We start from the raw sequence: 12962 nt of genomic DNA on the forward strand, positions 1-12962 counted from the left end.
AAAATAAAATAAAAATAAAATTAATTTTTAAAATAAAAATAATTTAAAATTCGATTTTTTAAAATAATTATCTTAAAAATTATAAAAATTGTCCATTAAATTTGTGTTGTATAAAACTATTTTAGCAATACCATTTTTTTAAATATATATAGGTCGAGTATAAGTCAAGTATAGGTCGAGTTGTGTGTCAAAAATTTTGCACTGCAATAAATGGGTCATAAACAGGTTAAATGGGTCGATTTGGGTCAAACCATTTATGACCCGACCCAAACCCAACCCGACTCACCCGTTTAACAGGTCTGCATAGAGCCCAAGCCAAGTTTTGGGCTGATTACATCGGCCAATTAGAAGCACCAAATGACGCTTGGTAATAAACTTTCAAGCGCGTAACTTTAGTGCACCCTCTTTACTTATGAACTATTTGCTGCCAGTTATCATAACCTAAAGCATAGATATTTCGTAAGGAGTTTGATCATCTGAGGTCGTGGCCATTTTATGTACCAGATTTTTAATGAAAGAGCAGACAGACATAACTTTTATAGCACTGGATTTTGCTTATGCTGCAGGCTGAATTTTATGGCTGTGTTGGTGAGGTTGTGGTTGACAATGGTCTTAACATGACCGTCTGAAAACGACTAGAGAACTCGTGTTTTGACTTTGTCATTTCCTTGGAGTCCACGAAATTCAAATCACCTCCGTCTTAGCAACTCCTAAGCGTACCAATAAGCATCGGGCACAAATAAATGAGACAGGTAAAAGAAGGACAACAAAGTCGGGTCCAAGTCCGAGTCCGTGGAGATATTCCTGTTTATGGAAGTACAAGCTTTACTTCAAGCTTGTCAAAAATCTCCTTCTCTTATGACTTGGTCATTTTCATTAAAACTTTACATGGTTCACTCATTTCATTGGAATGTGCAGATCGATGAGACTGGGAGACTAGTCATTTTGACCTAAAGGAGAAGAACAAGAGGCAGCCAAGAGAGAGCTCTAGATTGCCTGAAGAAGTTGGAACGGAGGCTCGGTGAACCGCCCTTCTTCTGAGGGGAAACATTAGGGCTTGTCGATATCGCTCTTGTCCCTTTCTATAGCTGGTTTTATGGCTACAAGAGGTGCGGCGGTTTTAGCATCGAGACACAATGCCCCAAGCTCATTGGTGGGCCAAGAGGTGTTCCCAGAAAGACAGTGTTTCAAAGTCTCTAGCCGACCTCCAAAAAGTTCACGGATTCATGTTGGAGCTCAAGAAGAGGTTCCGGGTTGATCAAAAGCAAAAGGACCAACTTAGGTGGTATAGTGGATGTTGGTTTGTGTTTCAATCTTTGATGTGTCCTAAATTTTCAAGTAAAGAATGAAAGATAACTCAGTGTTTGTTGTGGACAAAGCTGTTGAGGAATAAATAACACATGCTTTACATGGCCTAGTGAAACCGATCACCTTGTCCGGTCCTTGGCCTTTGTTTTCTTTTCTAATGGGAAATACGACAACAATGCTCACTGCCTGCCATCGTGAAGGGGCCGATAAAGGCCAATGGTGGAGCAAGAATCAACTAGTCCTGAAGAATTTTTTCTCCAGGAGCAATCACCATCAAATTTAAAATAGAGCCATTGGACCCCCACAAAATTGAGATTGATAAATATAATTTCTTTCGGATACAAAAGGATTCACTCCGACACATTTTTTCCACTGGTGTACGTACAAATTAGGCTTCGCATTTCCATATCTTTTCAGCTTTGACAAGTCCACTCAGTACTCACACATCTTAACTACAATTGAAACTGAAAGGACTAGATCATGAAAGAAACGCTTCGAGCTTACTCATAATCCAAGCAGCGACTTTTTTATTATTGCACACCAAACACTACCTCGGCACGAGCAACTCTCTGTTGCTCATCATGATCACCAACATAAGTTTCAAAAGAAGACACAATGAAGTGTCCCCTTCCCAATACCAGAAATTCAACTACAAGAGAAAGCCCTAAGCAGCAACTATAACGTTAAGACTAGGGATGGAGATAAGAAGTACCCACAATGAGTCATCCAGATCTCTACTCAATGCCATTGGCTTTCTTGAGATGCAAGACGAAGCCGTACACCTTCTGAGGGTCGGCGAGAGACTTGGACACGCTCTCTATCTCCAGGCACCTCTTGGTCCACGCTATGAAATTGGAGCACTCCACCTCGATGCTGAAGTTTCCGCACGTCTCATAAGCAAGAAAATAGGTGTAGAAAGAAACGATCGCTAAATCCACGAATCCTAACTTCTCTCCCCCAAAGAAGGGTTTGTCACCGAGCTCGCCTTCCAATAGCTTCAGGCTGTCAATCAGCTCCTTCTTGTCCACCTCCTGTTCTTCTCCTTTTGTGGTGCAAATCTTCCTCCCCAGGTCAGAGAACTGCGAGTTTTTTATGACGCCATTAGAATCACACGATCTTTAATTTCAATGTCTGAAAAGCTCATAATAAATAGAATAGGCAACCAATTTTTTAGCATTCTTTCCCAGAATGTACGTTTTGCTTCTATTTGCAAAGTCCTTCCCGAAACTCACGTCTGCGTCACAAAGAACTTAGCTGAATAAACCACAGCCATATACAAAAAAAGGATCTGATCATGTTAGCTCAAAAGGCCCCTTCCCCGGAAAACGTCATGATTTTGCCAAACCAATAAAGGCAGAGAGGGGTAACCATGCAAGCAGTGCCAAGCAATATCCTGATTTAAGACTATGGGGATGACAGCAATCAGCATTTCTAACAAGCTCAAGATAGGCAGTCCCGTCGCCATGGATGTGAACTAATCTGCACGCACAATTACGCAGCAAGTAAATTTGGATTCTTACTAACAACTCCCTAAATCGAAGTATCTTAATCCTTTTTCCTATTCATGTAGATCATATATATCTTATTTGTCTATTTTTATCTTGCCTAAGTAGATTATCTTGAATTACACATACATTACCTTGGTCTAAACTACAAAACAACCATTTTGAAAACAAAGTCAATCATGACTCTCCATGGATTTGCTGATGTAAGCCCTAGCTGAAGTTGCAAAAATAAAAGCTTGAATACCACTTATAAATAATCTAAGGAACATAATAGGTATTGGAACCACTAAAAGTACTAAAAGAACAAGAACAACGGCTATTAATTCATCAGTTAATATATTTTGAAAACTCGAAAACTATGTGATAAAGGTTTTGTGAAACCGATCGCCTTGTCCATCCTTGGCCCTTGTTTTCCACACATCTCATACATTGGTCTAAACCTAAAAATTGCCAAATGGACATGGTAAGAATATTTTATGACACTCTAGCCTACTTCATTTTTTTTTTCTTTCTTTTCCCTCATTTTATTTTTCTTTTTCTGATTTTATTATTTCTAGTTCCCCCTCTATCATTTTCTAATAAATTTTATTAAATGATAAATTATACTAGTGTATCTAAAATACTCAAATACGTAAAATATGCAATAAATTTAATACTAAATTTATATTTATATATTGAGTATATATTACAAGTAAAAAGAAATTCGAATATATAAATAAAAAAAGCAATTGTTGCTATTTTTTATTTCGAATTTCCTTCTTATATTAGAATTCAAATATTATTTTAACTTTATTAATTTAAGAAATTTTTTAATTGGAAAAATAACTTATTTTATATATAAAAAAATCCTATCGGCCTTTATCCTAGTTTTCCTAAGAAAATTTTTTCTAAGTTGTATCCATTTATATTCAATTGTATCCCGTCTTGAGCATAAATTAGATATATCTGATAGATTCAATTCTATCATATTTTCAATTTTTTCCTGGTTATTAAATATAAATACAAGCACAACTACTACAAGTGGTCTTGAACTTAGCCAGCCGGAGTGTGTAGTCACGTTAGGTTTGTGAAATATCAACCTGTTCTGGGAGGCCACCATAGTCGTGGATAAAGGAAGTAAGAGTTTCTAACATAAATTGAAAATATTACGAGGTTGCAAAACAAATCACTTATGGTTCTATTCGTAGATTGCAAATTGCACCATTTTTAACTCAAGACTTGTTCCATCAATCGAAAACTTAACTCGATAAATTCCATTAATTCTCCATAGCTTCTACATTTGAATTCATCGGTTGTGGTAATTTTTAACTCTCCGATGACATACATTAATTCGTGAAGTTCATCCTTATTAACATGAAGAAAGAATATTAATTTTATTTTAAGAACTTCTATTAATTGTTTTTCGCGCCATAAAACCGCAATGTGTCTACAGATAAAAGCTCAACTCTAAATCAATAACTACTTGATTTGTATATAAGATTCCATTTATGTCGTGAAAAATAAATATTTTGAAAAGTATTTTTCTAAAACCAAATGCTTGCATCTCTTAATATAATTAATCAATAAAAAAAATTTATTGATAATAATTTATATCTAAATATTTTTGTGGAAAGAAAATATTTTCATCCATTCAATTTTATAAGTGATAAAAGTGATGAATTTTTGAAAAATATTTTGAAAATTATTCATTTTGATGGAGCCCAAGTACATAAATAATCGAGAAATGGAAAATGAAGAAGACGTTGAGGAACTGGGAGGCACTAGAAAGAAGGAAGAAACTTCCGGGAGAACTAATAATAATAATTAATTTCTCGTTCATGCGACACCTAAGCCATGACCTAATCGTCTCGGGCGTGGGAACTTAGACTTGGATCTGAGAGTGACGCAAGCAATGACCATATTTTCGGCAGCCTGTCCAGTGTCCACCCACCCTGCCAGTGACGAAATATAGAAGTCACATCGTCAAAGTCCTCTTTCCCTCTATATAAGTGGTACCCAAGTTAGCCTGACTTCACCGCGAGCAGCATTCTTCAATTCAGTTCAAATTACCAAAAGCTTCCGCTTGTAGTGACAAATTCAATGGCGGAGGAAGTGATTTTGTTGGACTTCTGGCCGAGCCCGTTCGGGATGAGGGCCAGGATTGCCCTGCGAGAGAAGGGCGTGGAGTTCGATATGAGGGAGGAGGATCTGAGCAACAAGAGCCCCCTGCTCTTGAAGATGAACCCGGTCAACAAACAAATCCCCGTCCTCGTCCATAATGGCAAGCCCGTTTGTGAGTCCCTCCTCATGGTCCAGTACATCGACGAGACCTGGGTTCGCCAGTCTCCTCTCTTGCCTTCGGATCCTTACGAGCGTGCCCGGGCCAGGTTCTGGGCTGACTACGTGGACAAGAAGGTAAGACAACAACGTCCTAGTCTTTTTAACAATTCCTTATTAACTGCCCTCAACATCGAGTCACGAAATGACGGTGCAGATTTATCCGGTGGGGCGAACGGTGTGGCAGTCGAGGGGGGAGGCCCAGGAGGCGGCGAAGAAGGAGTACATCGAGTGCTTGAAGGTGTTGGAGGGAGAACTCGGGGACAAGGCTTACTTTGGCGGTGAGAGGTTCGGGTACGTGGATGTGTCGCTGATACCCTTCTATAGCTGGTTCTATGGGTTGGAGACGATGGCCAACTTCAGCATCGTGGAGGAGTGCCCCAAGCTGGTGGCGTGGGCCAAGCGGTGCATGCAGAGGGAGAGCGTGGCCAAGTCATTGCCCGACCAGCACAAGCTTTATGACTTCCTCTTGGCACGCATTAAGAAGCTTCAGGCGCAATAAACAACTCGAGTCTGATTATGATCATCTTATGACTCTATTGTTCAATAACCCCTCTCCTTTCACGAGGCTGAGCTCTTTTGTACCTCTATTGCTTTCCTTTTTGTATTCGAGTGTTTCTGGATCAGCTTATGGACTATACCCAGCATTTCATCTATTCCTTTGATCTCTTTCTGTCACGTTAGGGAATATCTCCTCTGTTTCTAATAACAAATCCTCCAAAAGTTATTTAGCACATGTTGAAGCATTCACTCGACAAATTAGATGAACTTAACTTTTTAAGCCGTCTGCCCATGGCTTGGCTAAAAATATGCCACGGTCTCTTATCTCCTCTCGACAGTGCTTGCACAGACACTCACAGCATAAATAAATAATAAAAAATACATCGATAATAGAAGACAAACGAATGTCAATTGGACTCCATCCCATGGGCGTGCTCTATGTGGAAATATAAAGCAAAGCGAACACTGGAGGAGGTCTGGATGATGATGATGAAGATGATGAGGGATCTGCGTTGAAACTTGAAGAATCTCTTTCTTCTTTAAGGATCATCGCTAAAGCACTCGTCAATGGGTGCTTTGCTAAGTGAAGGAATCTCGGGGGTACAACCTCTGTGATGAACCCGGTGCGTTGTATCTTGGCCATCTACAAATCAGTCCCCAATTACGCGAAGTTGAAACATGAACCCGGTGTATGAACAAGTTGACGACAAACTCTGCGAGTATATATGATTATAAACTCACGCCTCGGAATCCAGTGAAACTTGAAAACACCAGAACGCCGAATAAGATGAAGAAATTGCAGGCATTTGCCTCAGAATATATAATGGACACTAGGATCTTACAATGGAGGGAGCTTGTGGAGTGCATTCTTTCCGTACTAATTTAGTTCTCAATTGGTAGCACATGCAATTAATTAGGAGTGAACATGGTTATAGGATAGAATTTGAAACCTGATAACCGGACTGGTGAGAGCCTGAAAGTTCTGAGTTTTAAAGCATGCAAGATAGATTTTAAATTCCAAAAAATAAGGAACCTGTTTCGATGGGTATATTCCAAATTCTTAGTTGGAAGAACCTAAAACTTGAAACCTGTAAGTTTGTAACATAAAACCTGGAACAAGTTTTAAGTTTTTCTTGATTTATGTCTTCATGCAATTTTGCGATATAGTTTGAGCTTTCATTTTTATAACTAAGATTTTTACTTTATTAATATTCATATTATCTATATACCTTTATGATCAATGGATTGTGCATCAAGTAGTAATCATTAAAGGTTTTAATTCACTGCAACCGTTCAATTACTAATAAGTTGAACATGGATAAACCCTAAAACCTGTAACATGGTAGGTTCTAGACTCTAAAGTATGCAGGATGGGTTTCAGGTTTCAAGAAAATGAAAAATCTGTTTCAATGAATAGGCTCCGGATTCCAAGTGGAACATGTATGAAACTTGAAACCGCTCACCCTTGTTATTAATGCCTCCCCCGTCAATTTTGTCTTTTACGAGTTCTTTTACCATACCTACTCCTAATGAGCGAAACATGCATTTGATTCTCTCTCCACTTTGTGTAAATTAGGAGTGCCAACATGTTTTATGAAGCTTATGTGTTGGATAACTTTTAACAAGCTGAGCAACATGGAGGTGTATTTGTTTTATGCATGCTTACTCGAGATAACTATGCAACATGATCGAAGGTGAGGAGACGTGCATTACAAGTGAATAATAGACCTGGGTTTATTGACGGATCGCTAGAGAAGCTAGATCCAAAGGCACCCGAATTTAATGTCTAGGACGTTTGTAATTCCATGATAGTTTCATGGATCTTCAATTCCCTTGACAAGAGTTTACAAGGAAGCGTGGCATATGGAGAAGAAGCAAAATTACTATGGGCCAAGTTGAAGGAGAGATTCGCTTAAGGTAACGGACCTCACATCCACAAGGTCAAAACCAAGATCGAGCTCCTACACCATGGAGGACTCTCAGTGGTGGAACACTACACCAAATTGAAAGTCTTATGGGATAAACTCAATGATTATGATGATGTCATATAATGTTACGTGTGTTGCACCCGCGAGATACAAGAAGAAGAAGAAGGTGGAGTAGATCCACCAGTTTCTCATGGGCCTCAGTACCGAGACCTATGGGAATGTTCATTCTCAAATTCTCAAACCTCGAGCCACTCTTGTTCCTTAGTAAGGTTTATTCTATGATCACATAAGAGGAGTGCCAACGATCAATTGTTCAAGGGAGGGAAGAGAAGATCGAGGATGCTACTTTCTCTATTGGAAGAACAGCCCCAAGGAAAACGCCATTTGGGAAATCTAAATGTGTGGGAAGATTAGGCATGAGAAGAGTCATTGCTGGGAGTTAGTTGGATATCCTCCAAATTGGGAGCCAAGGCAAGGTGGAAAGGAAACTTTCCACAATAGCTATACATTCTGTAGAGGTAGCAATGACGGTTCTGACACTATTGCAGATACTAGTCAAAGAGGTCTAGAGGGGAGTGAGACAACATCAACAATTAGCAATGATTAATAGTAGCATTTGGTCAATCTGCTCATGAGAAGGTGTCGCGACCCTCCTGAATTTTTTGAAAGTGAATTACTTAAAGAAGGCTAATGGATTACTAAATCCGAAGACTTGGCACGGACCCTCCCAAGTCCTACCAATCGTGACTTGATATTAAGAAATTAATCTATTTAAACATGTAATTATATTCAATTTGGAGCCGCCACTAACCAATTAGGGTTGATTAGAAACCCAAGTAAAATATGGGAGAATAGTTTACTTTTGCAAACCAGAGATTCAGTAGGTCCGGGGACATGGTTACGCTAGATTAGTCTAACGCCCTTTCGGTACCTTTTTATTTTAATTTTAAAAATATTTTGCAGGCAATGTTGATTAATTTAAACTTAAGCTACTAACATGCAAATGGTCATGCGGGTGCACAATCAATAAAATAATATTCAATAAAAAAATGTTAATAAAAATGCATTGCCTTAAACATGATTTCTAAATGACATGATACCTAATTTTTCTTTTCTTTTGAAAATGTTAATTATATGCAATCTTAATTTAAATTTGATATGCATGAGTTTTACTTTAATGACATATGAGATGCAATTCATGTGGCATAATTCAAATCATTACAATATGTGTGCAATCTAATTTACATAACCCTAAATATGCATATGTTGTATGATATGAGATGTATGACATGGTAATTCTATATGCATGTTCTTTTATGATTTTTTTTTTTATGATGATTCATTTTTTAATGCATATATGCAACCTATGCTAAATAATGATGATATGAAATGAGATTAATTATGAATTAACCTATTAACTAACAAGGAAATGATCTTTGGTTTTTCTTTCTTTTTTAATGACATAATGTTTTTTATTGAAAAGAAAGTAACTTAATGGTGCAATGATCATCTTTTAGCATTTTCCTTTTATTAAAAAAAAACAATTAAACTATAACTCATATGGCATGCATAACATTTTTTTTTTTTCATCTTTTTGTTTTACTAAATGAAAATTGACTTAATCTAAAAATATCTAGGCGTGTTGCTTTGATATGAAATGTGTATGGACCTAAGTACCTAAGTTCTAGATATGACAATATTTTACTAATAAACAAATTCTAATTAAACCTATTATGCAAATTAATTAATATGTACCTAATATTTTTTGGATTCTTTTTATTGAAATTCGAATTAATAAAAAAACTAATTAGACTAACTAAAGTGAATGATATTCTAATTTATTTTAGGAATCAATTTAACTTAAAGTATATCTTATCTTAAAAGCTATATAAAAAATCAAGACATGCCAACATTATTTAAAATTAGCCCTAACAAAAATCACTCATCTAAAAGTATAATCTAAAAATTATAATCCTATAAATGCAATTCTAATTTACTAACCCTAAAAATATAGTCCTAATTTACTAAACCTAAATGCTCTAATGCAATATTTAGATTTTTATGTACTTTTTCTTTTTCTTTTTTTTGATTTTTTTAATCTTTCCAAACAAGTAATTATTTTAAAAGAATGAAGATAAGAATTAAAATAACCGAAAAAATAATCCGTTGCCTCACGGATTAAATTAACAATTATTTTAACTCTATAATGATTTAACGATTGAAATACTATCAAAATTCCTAAAAATTAAAGTAATTAAAAAAATGACCCGACGTCTTATGGGTCAAATTAATAATTACCTTAATTTGGGATAAAACTCCTAATGTCTACAAGGTCTACAAATATTGACATACAGTACTACAATTCAAATAATTAAACTTAAAAATAAGCTAACATAACATGAAATAAGTAAAAAATAAAAATAAACTACCTAAGGCTTGGAAAATGGGAGCAGCAACGGTGGTTCAGTGATGGGTCGTGGTGGCTAGAGTAAGGCGGTCGTCGGAACTCCGGCGAGGCTCGGGTAGCAACCGAACCTGCAGCAAAACAGGGGAGACAGCAGGTGGCGGAGCTTGGGGCGTTGCAGCGGCGGACACAGGCGGTGCGGGGGCTTCTGGTTCCGGGTGGATCGCGGACAGGGCAAGGAAAGCTGCGACGTCGCGGGTCGGCACAGCGGTGGCTTCGTCGGGCTGGTGGAACGGCTCCTCAGTAGCGAGCACGGCGAAGAAACTCCGGCGCGGGCGGCGGCGAGGGAACTCAGAGACGGTGAGCTGGCAGCGAATGGGATCGAAGACTCGCGGGATGCAGGCGAGGAGGAGACGCGGCGTCTGGCGGGACTGCAACGGATGTCGAACGGAGGCGGCTGGCTAAAGGCTCGAGGGTTCGGAGCTCCGGTGAAACACGTCGTCCAGCGACGAGATGCTGAGGAACAGATCAGGAGCGGCGTCTCCTGTCCGACGAGCAGTAGTGCAGGGTAGTGACCAACGGAGCGCTTCGCTTGTCGGTGCGGTGGCACGGGTGACGACGGGTGACGAGCCGGGGGGCGATCGGTGGCCGGCGCGAACAGTAACGGCAGAGGAGCTTGCGTATGCGGGAGGTCGAGTAGCAGCGGCGAAGAAGACGATATGTTCTTCCTCTGCTTCTGTTTTTGCTTCTTCTTTTTTTTTTCTTTTGTCTTTTTCTCTCTTTCCCTCACACGTCTCACTCACCTGTCTCTCTCTCTCTTTTACTGTGCTCTGCTGCACTTTTCAGCGGACGAAAAAGTGCTTCCTCCTGCTGACTTCGAAACTAGCAGCAAGAAAACCCAAAAAGAACTTCTCTTGCTGCCTTCACTTTTTTACTTTTCTTTTTTCTTTTCACTTTTGTACTCTTTTCTCCTTCGACGAAGACGAAGAGAAGCCCCCACTCGGTTCTAAAGCCTCGCATTTTATAATGAAAGCACTCAAAGTTGTTTTTGCAAATGAGATATTCACTCAACGACTCCAACAATAAAAGGGCTCCAAAATCAAATAAAAACTGATTTTTTTTTAATTTTGAAATGAAGATATCTTTTCAACAAAAGTTTCCAAAACCGAATTTCTGTTTTATTTATTATTTTCTAAAATATTAGGTGTCAACACAAGGAAACAGCCTACTTTGAATGATCGACTCACAAGTCACAAGTAAGGTCAATTGGCCTAATGATGTCTCCACAAATTAGATTATCGATAGTGGCACCTCTAAACATATGATAAGACGGTTTTTTCTTCTAAATCAACCGAGAAACAACACAGGTGGATTTCCTATATGAATTGGGGATGAACAAAAGAATTTTATCACCTGGACTACTCGAAACTAGAACGGGCCAGAATCGGAAACGGTAGTTCAAGGGAGAAGATTTGGTTCTCGCTTGCAATTTGGTGAAAACAGTGAGTACCAATTTGGTTCCCGGTTCTAGGTGTGGAACCACTCATTCACTCACTCGAACATGACTCATATATATATCTTTAAAAAGAAAAAGAAATTCTATCACAATTACTTAATTATTTTGTAGCCGTCGACCTGACACACACACACACACATATACACATTTATGTATATTTGTAGTTATTAGACATTATTGACTAATTTTGTCTATTGGGTGTATGATAGGATTAACTCCTTACAAATTTTTTTCTACTCTAACAATCCATTTACTTACTTTCTAAACCAAAACAAAATAAACAAACGAAGAGGAAGGAGAAGACCAGTTGGAGATGCCCATAAATGTTGCTTTACCATCATGATATGAAATTAAGAGCCAACAACTCATTTCAAGAGCATAATTAAATCTCTCATTAGCCATCCCCATGATTAAATTAGATTGATGCTAAAAAAATGATTAGAACAATTAATGTTTTAACTTATGTGGAAGTTAAGATTTTTAAAGTAGAGTTTAATTCTTAGCATGTTCCCAGTGTCAGGAAATCCCAAGAGGACCATAACATAACCTTTAAAGAAATTAAGCTTCTATCTAATGAGTATTGTCCATTCATTTCGCCCTATAATTTTCAATCCTTAATTAAAATCAATGGCTTACAATTCAACCCAAATATAATGTCGAACAAGTTTTGGTGCTCTAAAACAAAAACTAGGTTCAACCTAATATTAATTGATCAATGCAATTTTATAAGTTTTAGGGACCGATTTCATGGACCCTCTGGGGAACTAGATCGGACCGACAGTCTGATTCCCGAGTGGATCCAAGGAACCAACGAGTGATTTCCGATTCCAATTTTTTGGAATCGGTCCTTAGTGGATAGTTTTCTATTCTACAGTTGAAACCACCCACCCATACCATGCTCACCCCTAATATGAACTCCTTATGGAAAAGTGATTCATGCTATTAAGAGAGGCAATGTTCATTTAAGCCCTAATTATTTTGCATGATATGCTATATGTTCCAAACTTTCAGTACAATCTTATTTCTGTTAGAAAATTGAGTTTAGATTTGCAATGCTCAATAATATTGTTCTCTTCTCAACATGTCATACAAGATCTATCCTCAAAGAGATTGATTGGAGTGGGTAATCTTTAATAAGGGGTTTATTATCTTGGATGCGTGGGCAGCATTTGGGTTTCCATCTTTGTATACAAAGGGAAGCACTACCATGGAGCCGCTTTTCGTCTCATTTGGATAAAGGAAGTCAGAGTTTCTGACATAAATTGAAAATATCGAGAGGTTGAAAAACAAATCATTTATGGTTCCATTTGTAGATTGCAAATTGCACCATTTTTAACTCAAGACTTGTTCAATCAATCGAAAACTTAACTAGATAAGTTCCATTCATTCTCGACAGCTTCTACGTCTTAATTCATCGGTTGAAGTAATCTTTAACCCTCTGATGAAATTCAGAGCAAAGTCGATTGACATATAGTAAGTTGTGA

At 37.9% G+C, this 12962-nt stretch overlaps 2 protein-coding genes across 2 annotated transcripts; one reads left to right on the top strand and one right to left on the bottom strand.

The window, feature by feature from the left end:
- Positions 1-2042: 2042 nt before the first annotated feature.
- LOC104448649 (probable glutathione S-transferase) lies at positions 2043-2773 on the bottom strand. Its single transcript, XM_039314400.1, has 2 exons — positions 2654-2773; positions 2043-2387 (listed from the first exon to the last, which is right to left on the bottom strand). Exons 1-2 carry the CDS (start codon positions 2771-2773, stop codon positions 2043-2045), a joined length of 465 nt encoding a protein of 154 aa, XP_039170334.1.
- Positions 2774-4813: 2040 nt separating this feature from the next.
- LOC104448647 (probable glutathione S-transferase) lies at positions 4814-5794 on the top strand. Its single transcript, XM_010062506.3, has 2 exons — positions 4814-5207; positions 5287-5794. The coding sequence occupies exons 1-2, from the start codon at positions 4893-4895 to the stop codon at positions 5629-5631; spliced, it is 660 nt and encodes a 219-aa protein (XP_010060808.1). The 5' UTR covers positions 4814-4892; the 3' UTR covers positions 5632-5794.
- The last annotated feature ends 7168 nt before the right edge of the window (positions 5795-12962 follow it).

The sequence above is a fragment of the Eucalyptus grandis genome, chromosome 6, assembly GCF_016545825.1.
Source record: "Eucalyptus grandis isolate ANBG69807.140 chromosome 6, ASM1654582v1, whole genome shotgun sequence".
In the NCBI taxonomy this organism is placed as follows: Eukaryota; Viridiplantae; Streptophyta; class Magnoliopsida; order Myrtales; family Myrtaceae; genus Eucalyptus; species Eucalyptus grandis.

Coding starts and splice junctions, on each gene's coding strand:
- LOC104448649 (XM_039314400.1), bottom strand. CDS start 2,773: ATGGCGACGGGACTGCCTATCTTGAGCTTGTTAGAAATGCTGATTGCT. Junction 2,388..2,653: donor ACCCCTCTCTGCCTTTATTG/GTTTGGCAAAAT, acceptor AAAAACTCGCAG/TTCTCTGACCTGGGGAGGAA.
- LOC104448647 (XM_010062506.3), top strand. CDS start 4,893: ATGGCGGAGGAAGTGATTTTGTTGGACTTCTGGCCGAGCCCGTTCGGG. Junction 5,208..5,286: donor CTGACTACGTGGACAAGAAG/GTAAGACAACAA, acceptor ATGACGGTGCAG/ATTTATCCGGTGGGGCGAAC.